Source organism: Phycodurus eques, chromosome 19 (assembly GCF_024500275.1).
Source record: "Phycodurus eques isolate BA_2022a chromosome 19, UOR_Pequ_1.1, whole genome shotgun sequence".
Lineage (NCBI taxonomy): Eukaryota > Metazoa > Chordata > Actinopteri > Syngnathiformes > Syngnathidae > Phycodurus > Phycodurus eques.
Window position 1 is genome coordinate 2,260,236 of NC_084543.1, and position 19,214 is coordinate 2,279,449.

Sequence of the window (19,214 nt, forward strand, 5' to 3'; positions counted from 1 at the left end):
CTTTTTTTCCTTGAAAAAAGTACTACTTTGTCTTTCTGATATTTCACCTTTTTCTGAAAAAAACTTTTTTTTTTCATATCAAGCCTCTTTTCTCTATATGAAAAAACTTTAAAAAAAATACAAAAATATTTTTGTAAAATGATGCATTTTTTCAAAACAAATAAATTATTATCCTTGTAAAAAAAAATGTCATTATTGACTTTATTTTGGTAATATAGTGTCTAAGATTTCACCTGCTTGTGGAAAAAAAGGACATTTTTTCATAATACTAAGCCTCTTTTTTCTGTAACAAATACAACTCTAGTTTTGTAATTTCATCCATTTTGTTCTTGAAAAAAATACTTTATTCTTGCAAAATTATGCTTTTTTTGGGGGGGAAAAAAAAACATACAATTGTTATCCTTGTAAAAAAAAAATAATAATAATAATAAATCTCTCACGTCCTTGTAAAGTTTAGCTGGTGGCTGCACTGGATTTGATGTGTGCGTGTTTGTGTTTTTTGCCCACAGCTCCGGGCTACTTTAAAGGCTGCATGGCGAGGAATAACTGCCATCTGATGAACAGGCCGGGCATCTCCACTGCCGTCTGCTGCACCGGCGACTTGTGCAACAGATGAACTTCCTCTTCATGGATGCCACACAGCACTTATCATGACGGAGAAATAATAAATGCACAGTTTGACTTGATGTGGGCTTTTCTTTTTGTGCTTTTTGATGGTTTCGGTACTGGAAAATACAACGCAGGCGCACTAAACACTGAGTCCGCTGTGCTACCCACTGACAAACATGAATGAAATAAAGTCATAAATAATTATCGTTATTAATTCGGTTCAATTATGTATTTTAATTCCTGGCTCATTATCTTCGTATTGTTGAATAGTTTTAGGATTTAAGATGCTTTTTTTTTTCCCCATGCAAAATGAATTGCAACTGCATACAATTGCCACCAGAGGGAAGTGTTGCACTAGTGCTAGTCATAAATGACTATAATTAATTTAAAAATTCATAATGTTACTGAGAATAAAGTTGTATGTTCCCAAGGTAATCTTTTTTTTATTTTATTTTTAATAAAGAAACGTCTGAGAATAAAGTTTAACAGAAAAGTCATTTTCTACAATCAAGTTGTATTCTTTCAATATTTTTTTGTAATGTGCGAATAAAGTCATTTTCTAGAGCTGTATGTTTTGAAGATAAAAAAAGTCAAAATTGTCATAGTAAAGGTTGTTCTATGGTTGAACACACAAAGCAAAAAAAACAACAACGGCGAAAATATCAATAAAATGTCTTGTTTTTCCGAGGAAAAAGTCAATCTTATGAGAATGAAGTTGTGTTTTTTTTAAATGTCCATGAGAACTGAGAGCGCTGGCAGCGACTGAGTTCATTCAAAACTGTCCAAGAATAAGGAGATAAAAATAAAAAAAATAAAAGTCAGACTCCTTCAGAAATGAAGTTGCACTGCCAAAATAGTTTGAACTGTTACAATCAATATCCGTAAAAAAAAAAAAAAACGACAGTGCGTCTTTAAAATGATGTTTATCCTTGTTCGAAAATGTTCAACCGTGATTTAGGCGACGACGCTATTAGCCTAACGATATTCTTTCAAGAAATAGAAATTGGAATATTACAAAATAAAGTTGTTTTTAATATTTATACAGTATTTGGACAACAACAAAAATAAAACGTGCATTGAAAAAAGGTCACAAAGGAAATTGTTTTGAAAAAAAGTCTTTATACTGTACATCAAACAATCATGTCTTACACACATACACATTCACGCTTGTGCTATTCGCCATCTTTGATTAATTTCTGCTGCTTTTATAACTTAAAAAAATAATTTAAATCAAAATAGAAAATGGGCACTTGAGAAAGATGATGATGATGAGGTCAGCGGAAACTGAGCTGGAATGTGAAAAATAGTTCTTTAGTGGCGTCTTGGTGCCAAGGAACTGTGTTGACGTGCGGCGAGGAGCTTCATTTAGTCAGGCCGTAGCCTTGTCCAATCGAAAAAAATGCTTTGCTGCCACCTTGCGGGGTTTATAGGTCATTACAAACCTTTTTGACCAGGTGTCAATGACGTGGGGTTCACTGCGTAGGTCAGAGATCAGAGGTCAGGGTCGGGCGTCCCAGAGGAAGGAGTCGTTGCGCAAGACTTGTGCCAGCTTGCGGTTGAAGGGCGCGTAGAAGTGGCGTAGGACCAGTTGAGTGGCGGGCAGCATGGGGCCCAGGTTCTTGTCGGCCGGCCTCCTGCTGTTGGAGGCCGGGCTCCCGTTCAGCTCCGACTCCGTTTGCTGACTCAGCGGACCTAAAAAAGGGTAACATTTTCAGATATTTTCTATTCCTGGCACGTTTGCGTCCTGTTGTTGATTACTTGAAGATTAGGAAAGCCCCCCCCCCCCCCCACAAAATCCAAAATGAGTTGATATTATATAGAATTGCCACTAGAGGTTAGTATTATTAGGGTCATTTATAGGCCAAAAATATAACAGCTATTATGAAAAAGACTCAAATCCATCCATCCATTTTGTGAGCCGCTTCTCCTCACGCGGGTCGCGGGAGTGCCGGAGCCTATCCCAGGTGTCATCGGGCAGGAGGCGGGGTACGCCCCGAACGGGTTGCCAGCCAATCGCAGGGCACATAGGAACAAACAACCATTCGCACTCACAGTCACGCCTACGGGCAATTTAGAATCTCCAATTCGTGCATGTTTTTGGGATGCGGGAGGAAACCCGGAGAAAACCCACGCAGGCACGGGGAGAACATGCCAACTCCAATCAGGCGGGGCCGGGGATCGGACCCCGGTCCTCAGAACTGTGAGGCTGACGCTCTAACCAGTCGGCCACCGTGCCGCCGACTAAAACACAGTCGGATGTTTTTATTTATTTTTTTTCGAGGGAAAGCGTCATAAAGTTGTGGTGTCGCGTTGCTCACCGAGGCCGAGGAAGCGGAAGACGGTGTGCATGGTGTGCTTCCTGTTGGAGGCGTGGTCCTCCAGCCTGAGCACCAGGATCTGATCCCGGCCGAAGACGCTCAGCCAGTCCAGCAAGTAGACCGCGTAGAGGCCCACCTGGAGTCGCACCTGCCCACGCGCACACCAGCCAAAAAATAATAATACAAAATCCTTTGCAAATATAGTTGTCGTTTTCTAGTTTCATTTGGAAATCTTGCTGTTATTTTGTATGAAAGTACATTTCCTGAAATTGCAAAATCACTTTTACGTTTTTTCGAGTTCCTAATATTCACAATTGTGTATCGTTGGGAAGTCAGCAGACTTTTAGTATTGTGGGGAAATACATTTTTCTTTTATAAATGCAATTGGCCAAAAATATACCACTGTATTCTCACTACAAATGACTTTATTTTTCTTATTCATGATTTCTTTTGTTTTAAAATCATCATCAAGGAATTTAGCCTGTTGTCCCACTTCAGTCAAATGACATTGAACGCTTCGTTCGCTAAAACTCAAGACGGTAGAGTTTTTGAATTCCGTGAGGTGAAAAGGTCGCAGGGTCGTCGTTTGTCAAACTTTGATCGGCGACTGTGCGAGGACAGCTGCCGGCCATTTTCCACGCTCCGGCGGGCGTGAGACCACGTCAGCGGACCGCGGCACTCACGGGCATGGCGTTGTTGACGGTGGTGTTGTAGGCGCAGGAGCGGAGCGTGTAGTCGGCGAGGCAGCCGTCCAACAGCTGCAGGGACTCGGACACCTTCTCGTGGAAATCCTCCGCCGACTTGTTGGCGATGCCGAAGTACAAGTAGTCCGAGTAGAGCCTGAAGGGACGACAACGATCGCGATTATTCTTTCCGACGATCATCCTATTGATTCATTGAGTAAAAATGGAGTTTGCATGATGAGACGACAACAGACCCGTCCCCGTGTGAGGGCCATCTCGGGCCCGTCCCCACCCGTCAAGATGCCTGCGCCCCCCGCCCCCCCCACCTGAGACACAGATCTATAAAACCCCCAAAACATCTTTAAAAAAACATATATATATATCACAAAAGCTATGAATCTGTGTTAAGAATGTTGCTTTCTTTATCACAAAGGCATTCCAAATCTAAAGAAAGAATGGTGTGATTATTATTGATTGATGGGAACCAGCGGCGTTGCGAGGCCTATTTTCGGAGGGCCGGAGCCCACCTAAAATGATTTGTTCGTTTGCGGTTGGGCCAATTTTCTTCGTCTTAAGCCCCTTCAAATTGTTCTTAAGACCCCCTGCCAAGTAATGATGCTGTTCCCCCAAAAAATGGTTTTCTTTCTTTTTTTTCAGGTGACGAAATGTAGCAGCCACCCCGCCGGCGTCCACACTAAAGTGTTCATCGTGTAGGGGAAATTTGGGATCGGCGCCCCCAGCCGATGACACCGTTGTTTGTTTGTTGGTGCGACACTGCCGGGGGTAAAGCCCCCCCGACCCATTCAACCTAGTGACGCCCCTGACGGGAATCTAATCTGCAACAGCCAATCGCGGCCTTGCTGGGGGGAGGAAAAATAAATCAATCAAGTGCAGCCAGTGGTAAAGTTACTTATTATGCACGTCATCATGTGCATCTGCGAGTACTTTTGGATAATTGTTCCTTATGGATTAACGCAAATGGTTGCAAATTCAAGCAGCTCTTGTTTGTATGAGCGGCAACTCGCGCGCTTGGATCGGAACATTGCGCGGCCGCTGGAAGCTTCCCGCTAAACGGCCCGGAGACGGAAAGCGGACAACGGCGAATAATACTTGCCGCGTTCCCTCCAAGCTGCAAGGCGAAGTGCTGCGTTTGTCGCAGGCTGCGCACTTTGAGGAGCTTAGTGGCAGTTTTTGGAGTGAGAACATTTTTTTGGGGACTCTTTCGACGGTGTATCAAATGTTGTGACCTTAACACCGTGTTTACAGCACACCTAAAAGACAACTCTCGATCCGTAGAGGTCAAGCGTAACATTTGAGTACCCCTAAAAGCTCTGTCAAAATGTACGAATTGAGCCTGTGACGTCTTCCGAATAACCTCCTAAAGTGAAGTCAAAACGAGCGTTTTCGGGGGGGGGGCACCTTTCCACCGGGTCCCTGAGCATGACGACGAAGCGGGCGTCGGGCTGCAGGGCGTGCACGAAGTCCTGGATGAGGAAGGGCGGCTCCCCGCCGGTGGTGGCGTTGTCGTAGAAGTACACCCAGGCGTTGTTGTCCCACATGGTGGAGGCGCTGGCTTCACCTGCGGAACGCAATTACCGGAATCAGCGAGATAAGCTGCGCTCAATAGTAGCGACGTGGTCTTTTGAGCTTGCACAAGGCTACGCAAGGAGACGTTAGACTTGATGTCTTTTCAGCTAGGATATGGCTATGCAAGGAAATGTTAGACGAGATGTCTTTTGAGCTTGGACAAGGCTACGCAAGGAGACGTAAGTGATGTCTTTGACTAGAATAAGGCTATGCAAGGAAATGTTAGACGAGATGTCTTTTGAGCTTGGACAAGGCTACGCAAGGAGACGTAAGTGATGTCTTTGACTAGAATAAGGCTATGCAAGGAAATGTTAGACGAGATGTCTTTTGAGCTTGGACAAGGCTACGCAAGGAGACGTAAGTGATGTCTTTGACTAGGATAAGGCTACGCAAGGAGACGTAAGTGATGTCTTTGACTAGAATAAGGCTATGCAAGGAAATGCTAGACGAGATGTCTTTTGAGCTTGGACAAGGCTACGCAAGGAGACGTAAGTGATGTCTTTGACTAGGATAAGGCTAGGCAAGGAAATGTGAGACGAGATGTCTTTTGAGCTTGGACAAGGCTACGCAAGGAGACGTAAGTGATGTCTTTGACTAGGATAAGGCTACGCAAGGAGACGTAAGGGATGTCTTTGACTAGAATAAGGCTATGCAAGGAAATGCTAGACGAGATGTCTTTTGAGCTTGGACAAGGCTACGCAAGGAGACGTAAGTGATGTCTTTGACTAGGATAAGGCTACGCAAGGAAATGTTAGACGGGATGTCTTTTGAGCTTGTACGAGGCTACACAAGGAGGCGTAAGTGATGTCTTTGACAAGGATAAGGCTATGCAAGGAGACATTGTTCGACGTGGTGTTTTTCCAGCTAGGATAAGGTTTTGCAAGGTATTACACAGTATTCTTGTCCTAAATTTGGCAAACGTTTGATCCGACGTAGGCTTTTACCGATGATGACGTCGGGCCGACCGGGCGTCCCGCTGCCGTTGGCCGCCGGGCTGCCTTGGATGAGGTGAGCGGCCTGGTCGAACAAGTCCAGGTAGTCCTCCACCGGGTAGCGGTCGTGGAAGCCCTCGCTCAGACGCACGATCCCTGAAGGGCAAAACAAATGAGAAGGCGTGCGTCCGTGCGGCTCAACGCTAACGCTGACGCCGTCGACCTGCTGCTTTTGCGCTTCTGATAAAGGGTCGATGCGGACGCTTCACTGAACGTGCTTTCCATCTGAGCCCGTGCGCTGTCAACGGCGGAGGACGATTACCCTTTCGGGCCCGTGGGCGCACGCCCGGCCGCCGAGCCCCACCTCCAGAGGGTGACGAGGGAAATCTAGATCCACTGGATTCTTTCTTCATTGGGCTTTTTGGAGCCGCGCGTTGTCCGGTCCTTCACCGAGGACCCGTTTGCCACGGGGGACCCTGCCAGGGCCGTGACGCCCCGGACGACTGAGCTCCGAGTATCGATCATTGGGGCACACAGACCCCTCCACCGCGATAAGGTGACGGCGCAAGGAGGGGGTGCTGTATTTTGTTTGTGTAAATTGGTAAGACTAGAAAACGCAATGGCGCGCTTTCCTTTCGTGTGACTCACATTTTTGTCCTTTGACTGAAATCCACGAACTCAAATCGAAGCGCAGCTTTTAAGTGCCAGAAAGGAGAAAGGCAGAAATCCTGGAGGCGCAAAAGAACCGGCGTGAATGCACAACTAAAGGGAGAATATTGCTGCATTGCAACGTTGCTAGGACGATTCAAAACTAATAATAATAATAACCTGTATGACTCATACTTAAGCGAATCAAATCTTTATCTCTTCTATCTAAACTCAGAATCGCGTGGAGAGTGATCAATAATGCACTAATGATGTTTTGTAAGCGGGAGCGTCATCAAGGGTGCGGTCGAAAGGCTTTGAAAAGATTTGGGCCTCTTTGTGTAATATTGCGACATCTACAAGCGCACCCGAAAACCTCCTCGGGAAATGATTTGAAGTCGCGCTTCTTTTTAAGCAGCTCGAGGCGCACGCACAAAAACAAAACAAAACAAACAATCTAGAAGAGGATACAGTTGCAAAATCGCAGCGCAAACGGAGTCGTCGTCCTGCTCGAGCGCGGCAGCTGTTCGGCTCCGGGAGCTTATTGACGCGCCGCGCGGGGGTGTGCGCCGCTGTCGTGAGCTCATCGGCGCCGTAATCACGTCATCGCGGCTTTGAGGCGGGCAGTCAATTCCGTTGAATTCAGCAGAGGTGGGAGGAGGCCAGAAGCACGCGTCGAGAGTGGAGCAGATCCGCTCGCCGAATGAATCGTCCAAATTTGGGACATATCTCCGAAAGACCACATTTCAGGAAAGAATCAGCAAAGAAACGCCATCAAGTTGGCATTATAGCCAATATTGCCGTCGTATACCGTTGCGTGCCAACGTCGACACAACAGCTCTCCCAAAATCATCTTCGATCGCTGAAGAAAATTGCTTATTTATTACACCGTTATTGTTTCAAATGGTCAAATACGGTGCGGGAGAAAAAGCCTTAATGCAGCACATAAGCGAACCACTGGCATGTTCACAAACTCGGTTTCAAAAAGTCTCACAGCCGTGAGTGTTGCAATACCAAAGAAAACAAAAACAAAACAAAACGATGAGCTTAATAGGCGGAAGAGAATCTGCACGCAAATGGACTTTTGCGGCTGGCGCTTCCTTTTGTACAGAAGCGTTACGGCGAGCGCCATTTTGAACAGAACAGGCTTACTCAAAGGTATGAAACCCAACTAGTTCCGCACGTTATCGTTTCGAAAACACGCAGACTTTTAAGCTCGGGGCAACATCACGTCGGCGGCTCAGAACCGCACGCACTTACCAACTGGCAAAAACTGCAACCGCCTACGTTTTCATCGGGAAACAACTTCTTGAGGCGCCAATTATACTGCACCGAATTACGTTGCTGTTGTTGTTGTTGTTTTGGCGGGTTTAACGGGTTTGTCAATAAAGCGACGTTACGAGCATCGGGCAAACTCACCGAACCTCTTGCGAGTCCACCAGTGCGGCTCTTTGAAGGTGGAGAACTTGACGTCGGGGTGCAGCCGCAAGCGGTCGTAGAGATCGGTGGTGCCGCACTTCGGCTGCCCGATGATGTAGAAATACGGCAGGCAGCGGATGCGCAAGAGTTTACCGTCGCGGCTCAACAAGTGCTTTCGGAACGTGCTCCTCAAGTGCCGGAAGACGGTGCGGAAGCTGCGGGCGTAGCGCGCGTACAAGTTGGTGCGGTACGGGTCCGAGGTGACGTCGCCGGCGTACTCCTCGTACCAGCAGGGGTTGCGGAAACCCGGGAGGAATTGGCGGGGGGTGACTGAAAACATCTGGAGAGACGAAAAAGAAACGCCTCAATTCACCGCAGCTCAAAAATGAACAATAAATGACGGTTACGGGACAAATGAAGCTCGTATTGCCAGGCGCCGATGTATGGCGAATAGTCGGCGCCGCAGCGTACAGTGCGAGGACGTGAAACCCCCGTCAGAAACAACTTTGTACACTTCGGAGTTGAACCCCGAGTTCGTTCGCATGTTGCTGCATGAGGGCAATAACTGGAACAATGCCGTTTTTCCAAATCTGGATGCCAGGACAATGTTGTTGTTTGTTTTTGATGGAACACGTCAGGACAGAGTTGAACAAAACTCAAGTCAAGCCAACGTATTGGATGACAGTCTTGAAACCTTGAAACACGGACCGGCCAATCGGTTGAAACGTAGTGCTTGAAACCTTCGGGCATTTTGTCAACTAAGGTAGACTCGTCCGAGTTTGTTTTGCTCTTTGTCTGTTGGCATTCCGAGATGCCTCCTGCCCTTTTGGCGACCTACTCACTCTGGAGCTGTAGCCATTGATTTCCTTTCATTTTGGAACGTTTGCTTCTGGGAAGTGAAGATGACTTGAACAGAGCATACAGAGCTGCTTTGATTGGTGTTTTGGCGTCAGCGATGTGGGGCGCCGGTGCCGCAAGACTCGCTATAGCTCACAAACCGAGGGAATACAGGGCCGGTATCGGCGATCACGGCATTCCTTGAATAATAATAATAATAATTAAGGCCGATGAAATGTCAAACTGCGAAATCTAAATGACTTTTAAGTGTTTCTAAGATTTGTTCATTTGAATTATGGATTCGTTAAAAGCCAGGACAGAATTCGGGCAAAATTCAAGGTCAAAAGAAAATACTAAAATGGATCGGCCCGAGACACGAGACCGATTCCTGTGAACGCATCACGCGTAAATCCGACAAACGGTATGTCAGATTATCTGTCCTGAAGTGAAATCAAAAGATCAATTGCATTACATTCCTATCGATCCATATCAATGCCAATCTCGGTATCGATATTTTCCATACTTGGATCGACGACGACGGGCGCCTTTACAGAGACATAAACGCAAAACGTTTGAAGAGCGCAGAACAGACAACGCTCGCATTCTCCTCGCATTCCGGAGCGTCTCGCCATCAAAAGGCTAACAGAGCCGAGACGGCGGCGCCTTCAAATGCAATTAACGGCCAGATGCGCCGATCGTCCCGTGTGGCGGCCACGCCGCTTTTCATTAGGAATGCGAACAGCGCAGGCACAAGTCGTCAGCATTGGAATTAACGGCCAATCTAAGACCCGATGGAAGACTCCGAGACTTGACTTCACAAGGTTGGAATCATCAGCACGCAGGCCGCATCCTGGTTTTTCAAAATAATATTGTCTGGTAGTGATTGGCGAGGAGTATCTTTGTAAAAATTCAGCCCCTGAAGCAGGTTTCTTCGAGGAACATGACATTTGGTAGCCATGCGTGAAAGTTCTCCCATTTCGGTCGAAAGCCGCCATTTTCAGGGAGAACTTTCAGGTCGACGATATGATCACTTTGCTAGCGTGCTGCCCATAGATATGAAGACTAGATATCGGCTCGCTAACCGACGTGCCTTCGAAGCGGCCACGTCGGGGAGGTCGTCGTTCCCACAGAAGGCGATGCCTGAACAGTGAAATGAAGTCGTAACTTGCTCATTTCTCAACCGATTTTAACGAGGGTTACGGTTTTGTCAACGCCGAAGCATATGCTATCCAAATACAACATTTGGAAGGGGGGGAAAAGCAAAAAAAAAACAAAAAAAAAAACATGTTTGCATGCAAAAGGACTCCCAGTTGGCGTAATTTGTACGGCGGTGTGCGCGAGCGTGTGCGGCACAATGTACCGGCATCCTTGCTCTTTTGGTTTTCTTGCCGTCCGCGCACATCGACGACTTTGACCTCCCTAGCTTAGTGTCGGCATGGAGCTCAAAATGGCCGTGGCCTATCTACCTATACATACGTGGTACCAGGCTCCCAAAATTCACTAACATTGAAATTTGGTAGGCTCGCCCATCGTGAGAAGACCCACCAAAACGTCTTGATTCTTTTCTCAAAACGCAGTTTGACTTAGTAACTTGCAATTTGGTGGACAAGTCTCTCCTGAGGAGACCCACAACAAAGTCTCCGAAAGTCTGAAAAGACAAAGGCAGCGGGCCGTTTTTGAGAAGCGCTGCGAGGCAGACGACGCGCTAACCGTCATCGCGACCACACGACCGGATTGACTCGACGTCGTCACTCACATGTCGCTCGCTGCGAATCAGGGCCTCGAGCTCCGGCAACTGTCGTCCAGCGCGGAACTCCGCCTTGGACGCGATGGACCTGAGCACCGGCCGCAGTTGCGCGTAGTCCTTGGCCGACGGCAAGTCGAAGGCGAAGGGTCCCGGGGGGCCGAGCAAGCGGCGATAAGACGACGGCGCGAGCAGGGGGTCCTTCCCGCCACCCGTCAGGACGTACGAGGCCATGATGACGAACGTGACGGCCGCGCCGAGCAAGACGGCGCACGGGCGCACCCGGCGGAAGGAGGCCGGCGCGCTCCGCCTCCTCGGGAGCTCGGCCTTCACCTCCAGGACGGCGAACAGGTTCGCGGGCGCCGTGTCCACTTGCAGCAGCAGCGGCCTCTCGCGATAGTCGTCCCCCTGTGCGCCCAGCAGGGTGTACTTGTAGTCCATGCGGCTCACGGTGCGCGACTGCCGTCTCGCAGCGGGAGGCCACGACTTGGAGGAGGCGAGGCTACTGTCCATGAGGAGGCGGCGACAAGAGGCCACCTCTTCCGACGACGCCTCCCTGACGGGAAGAGAAACGAGCATTGATTCATGTTTTCAGATGCATAAGTCATCGGTGCACACGCTGCATAACGGGAGCCGCGTTGGGAGGAACCGCAGGGGCGAGCGGGACGAAACCAGGAAGTTGTTGCGTTTCTGCCGGCGTAGCAAATTGGACGACTCACTTCCGGGTGACGCTTGTAAAGGTCACATGGTGTTGCGACATGTGGCGATTCCCACAAATGCCTTAAAACCACCAGCTTGTGCAGGCTTTCTTCACGTTGCTCACTTTAACCCTGAACCGCTTTCGGAAAGTCTGTTGGAGGCTCAAATCTCGGCACATGACGAGACATTGCAGTTTCCGCAGAACAGAGTCGCAATATGGAAGCGCCGATAAGGACGCGGGCCGGGTCGGACATCCAATCTTAGTGGGTCGGAGGAGGGATTATATCGTCAGAAAATAGTGTTCCCCACGCGGATCAAGAGTTAAGAATGGACGAAAGAAAGAATTCTATTTTTTCTACGAAAGAAAATGTTCGAAGGGAATGGAGGTCAGCGAATGCTGCAGCGGACGACGCGGGATAACGCGGACGTAATCGAGCGAGGACGTGCCGCCGCACCTGCGCTCATTCATCAGGCGATAAGGAGCGACGTGGAGGTGACTCGTCCCCCCCCGCAGGTGCACACCCACCGATAAGAGGAGGCCCTCATCCTCGCTCAGGCGCCGTCGTTTACCTCGCCATCTTGCCACATCAACACAGGCAGGCACAGGCGGAGGAATAACAAGTAACCCCCTCCCGTCTCTGCGAAGAGGCGCTTTATCGATGGGGGGGGGGGATCACAGAAAAACTAAAAAGTGACTTTTTTGAAATTTTCTTGAAATTTTAGAGAATCAAATTTAGAAAGTCAACATTTCGGGGGGTTTTTTCAGATTAGCATTTCTTCATTTTGAAAAATCATAGTCAAAATCTTTTTTGGGTGCATTGCACCATTTTGAAAATCAGAAGAGTAATAACAATACAATTATTTATTTCTTTTATTATAATCATCAAGCATAATCATAATAAAAGTCAGATGTTCTTTTCTGGTGTGTTTCTTCATTTCACCAAAAAAAAAAAAAAAAAAAAAAAAAAAAAAATCATAATTAAAGTCGAGATTTTAGTTGTGGAAAAAAACACAGCAAGCAGTGTGAAACTTGGTGGGAAATGCAATATTTTACCAGCAGGCCCACTGGTGAGCATTCAAAGTTCAGCAGCAGGTCACAGTCATGTGACCGCGCGGCCACCTTCTGATTGGTGGAAGAAAAGAACAAGGACGAGGAGAGAGTTCGCCGACCATAAACAAGCTCACGGATGAAAAGAGTGTCAGTATTCCGATTTTTTTTGCAGCACACAAAAGAGAGGAGTGACGAGTGTAAATGACGCGTCTTAAGCGTGTCAACAAAGGAAATCAATTTCCACCAAGGCGTCAAATGGAGCGAGAGCAAAGCGGATGAGCCCGGCGTCAAATGAATCCGGGCCAACGAGAGAAAAACAGCCGGAAAATTGGATTTCCTCCTCACCGCCGCCATCGAGATCCGCTCGCGTTCGCGTTCGCGAGACGGAACACAGGCTGTTATGTGCATGCCGCGCCTGTGGGTGGCGAGCTCACTGGAGTTTTTGGACTTTTGGCGGATGCGCACAAACTGTAAAAATGGAAGCAAAACGGATAAATAAATGAATACCGCAAATAAAAATAAGTACGTTTATTAAAAATCTCATGGGTGTGAATTCAAAAATAAATTGAAAATAAAAACAACAAAATCTTTTATTATGGGTGTCAATATAAACAAAAAATGTAGAGTAAAAATAAGTTAGTATAAACATAAATAAATCCCTGAATGAAAAAACATTGGGTGATAATGAAAAAAAATAAGTAATCCAATAAATACATAAACTAAAAATCTAATAAAAAGTCCTACACTTTATAATGGTTCTAAATTTTCCAAAAAATTTACATTTTAAAAATTACAAAAACAATTAGCACAAATTAATATAATATATATATAATAGATAATGGTTGGAATAAAAAAATACAATATAAAGAAACAAAAATAATTTAATGAAATTAAAACACACAAATATAACTAAATCATTACCGACACTTAACAGTGGGTATAAATGTTAGACATTTTAAATAAATGGATACAAAATAAAACAATACACAAACTTGAAATATTATTAAAACAAAAAAACAAAGATAAATGGTTTGTCTAAAATTTAAAAATGAAACAAATTATATCCTAAATCATAAAATTCGAACTAACTGAAAATAAATCAATATGAAAAAGAAAATCCAAAAAGAAACACTGAAAGTCTACAAAATGGGCACATTTGGTAAAGGTGGGAAAAAAACCAAGGTAGTGCATATAGAAAGTCTACACACCCCTGTTCTGTTTTTGTGATTAAAAAAATAAATAAATGTTGCCGCATGTGCTAAACAGCCAGTACTCGCCAGCAATTCCTGCAGCACCTTCACCGTTGCTGTCAGCCTCTTGGCATTTGAACAGGGGTGTGCAGACTTTTTATATCAACCATGAGCGGAAAGGAGGCTGAAATGTGTCGAATGCTTTGCATCCACTTCGCTTTTCATCTCGCGCGCGACTGAAGCGAGAAAGCAAACGAGATATTTAAAAGCGTAAACAATCGCAGAAGCAAAAAAAAAAAAAAAAAAAAAAAACTAAACAGCAAGTTTAGGCAAGGATGCATGCAAAATAATGCAGCCTCTCCTCCGATGAATAATTGATCATGAACTTATTATGCGCCTGCAACTCATCATCCAACTTTAGACTGTGAATAATTTGTCCGTTTGTTTAAGATCACGCAACCGCATTTGTTCCATTGTGGACGCATTTGAGTGATGAATTATGTGGGGTTGTTATTATTATTCTTTGGGGGGGGGGGGGCTAAATGCTGAGTCGTCTTTTCAGATTTGGTTATTGTGAACCACAACTGTGACCAGAAGGCTGAGCAGAAATATGACACAACTGATTCAGGCATGATGATGACTTGTGAATCCTCACCAAATACAGTAACACGCATTCTTTTTTCCAATCATTCTCAACCATTGTAACTACACACTGTACTGTTACTAAAAATAAAGGGAAATACAATAAATCCAAATCGATAAAATAAATAAGAAGCAAAGTAAAATAGAATAAAATCAAAGGTGAATGGAAGATATTTTTGGGGATAAAGCAATATTAAATAATAACAATAGTCATACAAAATCTACAGTGCAGACATTAAAGCCCCCAAAGTGTCCTCAATGATCCAAATTGCTTGGCTGCACGCAACCTCGCCCGTTTCAACTAATATATCATCATCGTCGTCGTCCTCGTCCTCGTCGGCACGGAGTCGTGATATATACCGGCAACATAAAGAGCACGAGCGTTCCGTGCATGTTTGCTGACAAATTGCGAGACTTTCAATTTTCCCAGCCGTTCCGCTCTGCGGAGAAATACAACACACACACACACACGCACGCACGCACACGCACGCGAGCACACGCACGCACACTTTGTGTTTATGGCTGTGGTTGCAATTAGGAGTCTGCCATTGTACAATCTCTTAAAGGGCAAGCGATGTGCAAGGATAAGCACGAGGAAAAACACAACATAAACACTTGAGATGACCTTTGGCGATAGTCGTAGTTTTCCGACTATTCTTGGTTTTTGTATGCTGTGGGTGAATCGCATATTCGATTTTGAGGCCGCATTTAGTCCTGAGCGACGAGAAAATGCTGCCGACGTCGCGTAGGAAGCGTTGCGGGGAGTCACTGAAAATCTCCGCGGGAGTCGGTCGGTCACGTCGAAGTCGCCGCAGACGCCACACGCGCACGCTCACAACGTCGTTCTCGCCAGCTGCCGTTGTAATAACACGGCGGGCGCGTTTCTGCGACTCACACATTGCGTAAGACAATCCAGACGATGTCAGCTGAGGATATGTTGTGGTCGTCTACCAACATGCACTTGCAGTGACTTTTCTTTTTTCTTTTTTTCTTTTTTTATACACCTCTTTTATACAATCGTTATTATTTCCAAATTGTAATTCACCGACTTGCCACTAGGTAGCGCCATGGGAGGATCCAGAAGATGCCTGATGGGCTACGTTGTGGTCATCGACAAACATGCATTTCCAGTTATATTGACATTATCTTTGTTTTAATCAGGACAAAAATGTGGGTACATAATATGTAAAATTATTGAATACATTAATTGAATATTTTCAATTAATAATTACATTTGTTATTGTAACAATAATATATTTGTAAGGGTTTTTTGAAATCACAACTTACTAGATATAAATGATCAAAAACAACTTCCTTTTCTTCAATCAAAAAATTGCATTTGGAAGATTTCAAATGATTTTTTTTCCAAATAAAATCAAATGTCAATTCCTTTTCTACCCACAAAAAGGGTTGGTTTTCAGGAACTAAACGAATGTATCAAAAGTCAAGTTTGTTGGGCGGGCTTACAATATCTTCATTGCTGAAAAGAACGACCTCAATTGACATGAAATGAATAAATATTGAAGCTTCGACTTGCATTTTTCCTGCTTATGACTCATTCATTCACTCACTCGTCAGCAGGGAGTCTTTATTTCTTTGTGTGGTGGGGGTCTAAAAGAGGCACACAAGGCATGCATGGGGGCGGCTGAGCCCCCCGACGTTGTGAGTGTATTATTGGGCTCATTTGACGCGGCTCCAGCTGCAGAGGGCACACACACACACACACATGCGCGCGCGCGCGCGCACGCACGCACACACCCAAGTGTAGTGCAGTGTGCCATTGATGGTGCCCGCTGAATGGAGGCCGTTATGCGTGCCCCAGGAGCGGGCCGCCCGCAAAACTTTTCCAGGCTGCGTTTGACGAGTTACTTGGGCGTGAAGCGTGTCAAGCGTGTGAAACGAACGGAAAGGCTCCGGACTGTCGACATCTACGCGCGGACATATTTCTCCACATGAAGTCATATTTGGATCGGAACGTACCATGTGTTGCCGGCGGCCCCTCACGCGGCCGCCGGGGTCGAGCAACTTCTCGCTCCGTTCCGGGTTTCCATTCCGAGCGGGGATTTGTGGTCAAAGATGCGTCAGAATCCGATGCCGTGCGATTGTATGAAAACATCCAACAAGTCCGGGCGAGCTTCTGCTGCTTGTCTTCTTTTGGCTTCTGCCTGCCAGCCTACGATGCGAACACTGACAAGCTCACTCGCTGCTTCTCTCTCTGGCTCCCCGCCGATGGGAGGGGGAGGGGGGGGAGGGGGCAAGGGCAGCCCCCCCCCCCCCCCCCCGCAACCGCACCCCGCCTCCGCTCCACACACGTCATGTCATCATTACATACCTTTTCCATCATACACATAGGTTTGAATCTTTATTTTCACTCGCTCACTTACAGCACTGAAACGCTCACACGCTACTGAAACTCTTTTTAGCGCGCTAGAGAGTAGACGCACTCGCAACGGAAAAATTATTCGCTCATGTGCACTACTGAAAGGCTTTCACATTCACACTACTGAAACACGCACAGCACTGAAATGCTTTCACACTCGCTACTGAAACGCGCGCACGCACTACTGAAACACACACACACACACATGCACTACTGAAACACTCTCACACGCACTACTGAAGCACACGCTCACACGCTCCCACACGCACTACTGAAACACTCACACGCACTACTGAAATGTGCACACGAACTACTGAAACACACACACACCTGCACTACTGAAACACTCTCACATGCACTACTGAAACACACACACAGACTACTGAAACACACACAAACACACACACTACTGAAACACCCAGATGCACTACTGAAACACACACAACTAAAACACTCTCACATGCACTACTGAAACACTGTTGCACTACTGAAACACACACACACCTGCACTACTGAAACACTCTCACATGCACTACTGAAACACACACACAGACTACTGAAACACACACAAACACACACACTACTGAAACACCCAGATGCACTACTGAAACACACACAACTAAAACAGTCTCACGTGCACTACTGAAACACTGTTGCACTACTGAAACACACACACACCTGCACTACTGAAACACTCTCACATGCACTACTGAAACACACACACAGACTACTGAAACACACACAAACACACACACTACTGAAACACCCAGATGCACTACTGAAACACGCACAACTAAAACACTCTCACGTGCACTACTGAAACACTGTTGCACTACTGAAACACACACACAGACACACTACTGAAACACTCTCACATGCACTACTGAAACACACACACAGACTACTAGAATGCTTTGATATACACTTCTGAAACACTCTTACACACACTACTGAAGCACTCGTAACACTCACACACTACCGTAGTTCTCTCACATGCACGACAGAAACATTCCCGCACACAATTGAAGCACTCACACACAATATTGAAACTTGAAACTGCTTTTGCTATTTTAACAAACGTTCTACAATGATGACATAGGGACAACATGACATTTAAACATTGTTTTCCGTTTTCAGTATGTATGAATTGTATATTTAAATATGATAAATGAATAGTTAGCTCATTAAAAAAAAAAAAAAAACAAACAAACGAAAAAAAACATGTTTTACGTTAACATCAGAATGCGATCAACTTAAAATTCTCGAGCCTTTTTATTTCCCGGCATGCTTGGCTTGTTGTGATGATGAGGAGAATCGATGGAGTGTGTGGATGCGGTGGGGGGGCTAGTGGCAGTGGGGGAGGGGAGCCGCCGCCGCCACCAAGCAAGACAGCTGCAGCTCAATGGCCGCTTCTTCACTCCCATTAAGGCACAGAAGGGTTAATAGGTCACAGCATGATATCATAGCTTGCATTGCATTTCTAGACACACGTATATGTGCTGTGTATGCAGTGTGTCTGTGCGTGTGCGCGCGCGCGCGGCATTTCGACTCCACATCCATCAATGCAGCCCGTGCGGGCTCACGGGAGTTTAGCAGGATTTCATACCAAAAAAAAACAAAAAAAGAGAACTGACTGCATTGAGCGCACGAATGCCATCAATAAAAAAACGGCATCTTTATTTTGGTGTGAAAACAGATTTTTTTTTTTTTTTTTTTTTGTAATTCTTCATCGCATTATCGAGATTGAATTCTGCTTTTTTTCTTGCGTACAATGACATCATAAGGCTCAGTGAAGCAAATGTTTATGGCTATAATGTGCAGTCATGTGCTTTCTGTACAATTTGCTACTAAATGAGCCTGGAAGTGTTCGTATTTGAAATGATGTTCAATGAAAACCACGTACTATATCTCCAAATGTTTTCTTTATTTCCCAGGGGAATATCAAAACATTCTTTGTTTTTCAATCAACAAGTAAAAAAACAAGCTATTTTCATCACAAAATCTGGAGGTTATGAAAAGTTAACAATTTTCTAAAGCCAACGTTCCTTTGACTTTCATAAGAAATATGGAAATGAATCATTTGAAAAAAAAATAGATTTTTTTTGTTTCAAGAGTATAACTTTTTCATTAAGATTTCATTGATTTTTTTTAATCAAATGATTTTTAAAAAATTGCAATTGCTTCTCTTCCCCAAAAATGGAAGAAAAAAAGAGGATTTTTTTATATGCATAAAGTGATTTTTTTTTCTGAAATCATCAAATTTGGAGATTAAAAAAAATGTATTACTCTTTCATCGACAAAAATGTTTTTTCAGTCAATACATAAATGCATTAACAAAGTATTTCAAAGAAATCTATCTTGAATGAACGGCCATGTATTCATCTCGCATCGTACGTGTGCGCGTGTATGTTTTAGTAAGGACGCGCCGTTGCACGCTTTTCAAACGGCGTCGACTTGCATTCTTATTGCTCGCGCTTA

At 45.3% G+C, this 19,214-nt stretch overlaps 1 protein-coding gene across 1 annotated transcript; it reads right to left on the bottom strand.

Moving 5' to 3' along the window:
* Window positions 1-1,745: 1,745 nt before the first annotated feature.
* LOC133417895 (carbohydrate sulfotransferase 15-like) lies at window positions 1,746-16,560 on the bottom strand. The gene is made up of 8 exons (XM_061706108.1): window positions 16,337-16,560; window positions 10,787-11,330; window positions 8,194-8,533; window positions 6,142-6,285; window positions 5,030-5,189; window positions 3,611-3,767; window positions 2,928-3,075; window positions 1,746-2,301 (listed from the first exon to the last, which is right to left on the bottom strand). Exons 2-8 carry the CDS (start codon window positions 11,285-11,287, stop codon window positions 2,108-2,110), a joined length of 1,644 nt encoding a protein of 547 aa, XP_061562092.1. The 5' UTR covers window positions 11,288-11,330; window positions 16,337-16,560; the 3' UTR covers window positions 1,746-2,107.
* Window positions 16,561-19,214: the final 2,654 nt, after the last annotated feature.

What these genes read in the sequence shown, in the direction of transcription:
- LOC133417895 (XM_061706108.1), bottom strand. Translation starts at nt 11,287, where the DNA reads ATGGACAGTAGCCTCGCCTCCTCCAAGTCGTGGCCTCCCGCTGCGAGA. An exon ending in TCGGCCCGACGTCATCATCG is followed by an intron (nt 5,190 to 6,141) that starts GTAAAAGCCTAC and finishes TGCGTTCCGCAG; the next exon opens with GTGAAGCCAGCGCCTCCACC. An exon ending in CTTCCGCTTCCTCGGCCTCG is followed by an intron (nt 2,302 to 2,927) that starts GTGAGCAACGCG and finishes ACCCTTTTTTAG; the next exon opens with GTCCGCTGAGTCAGCAAACG.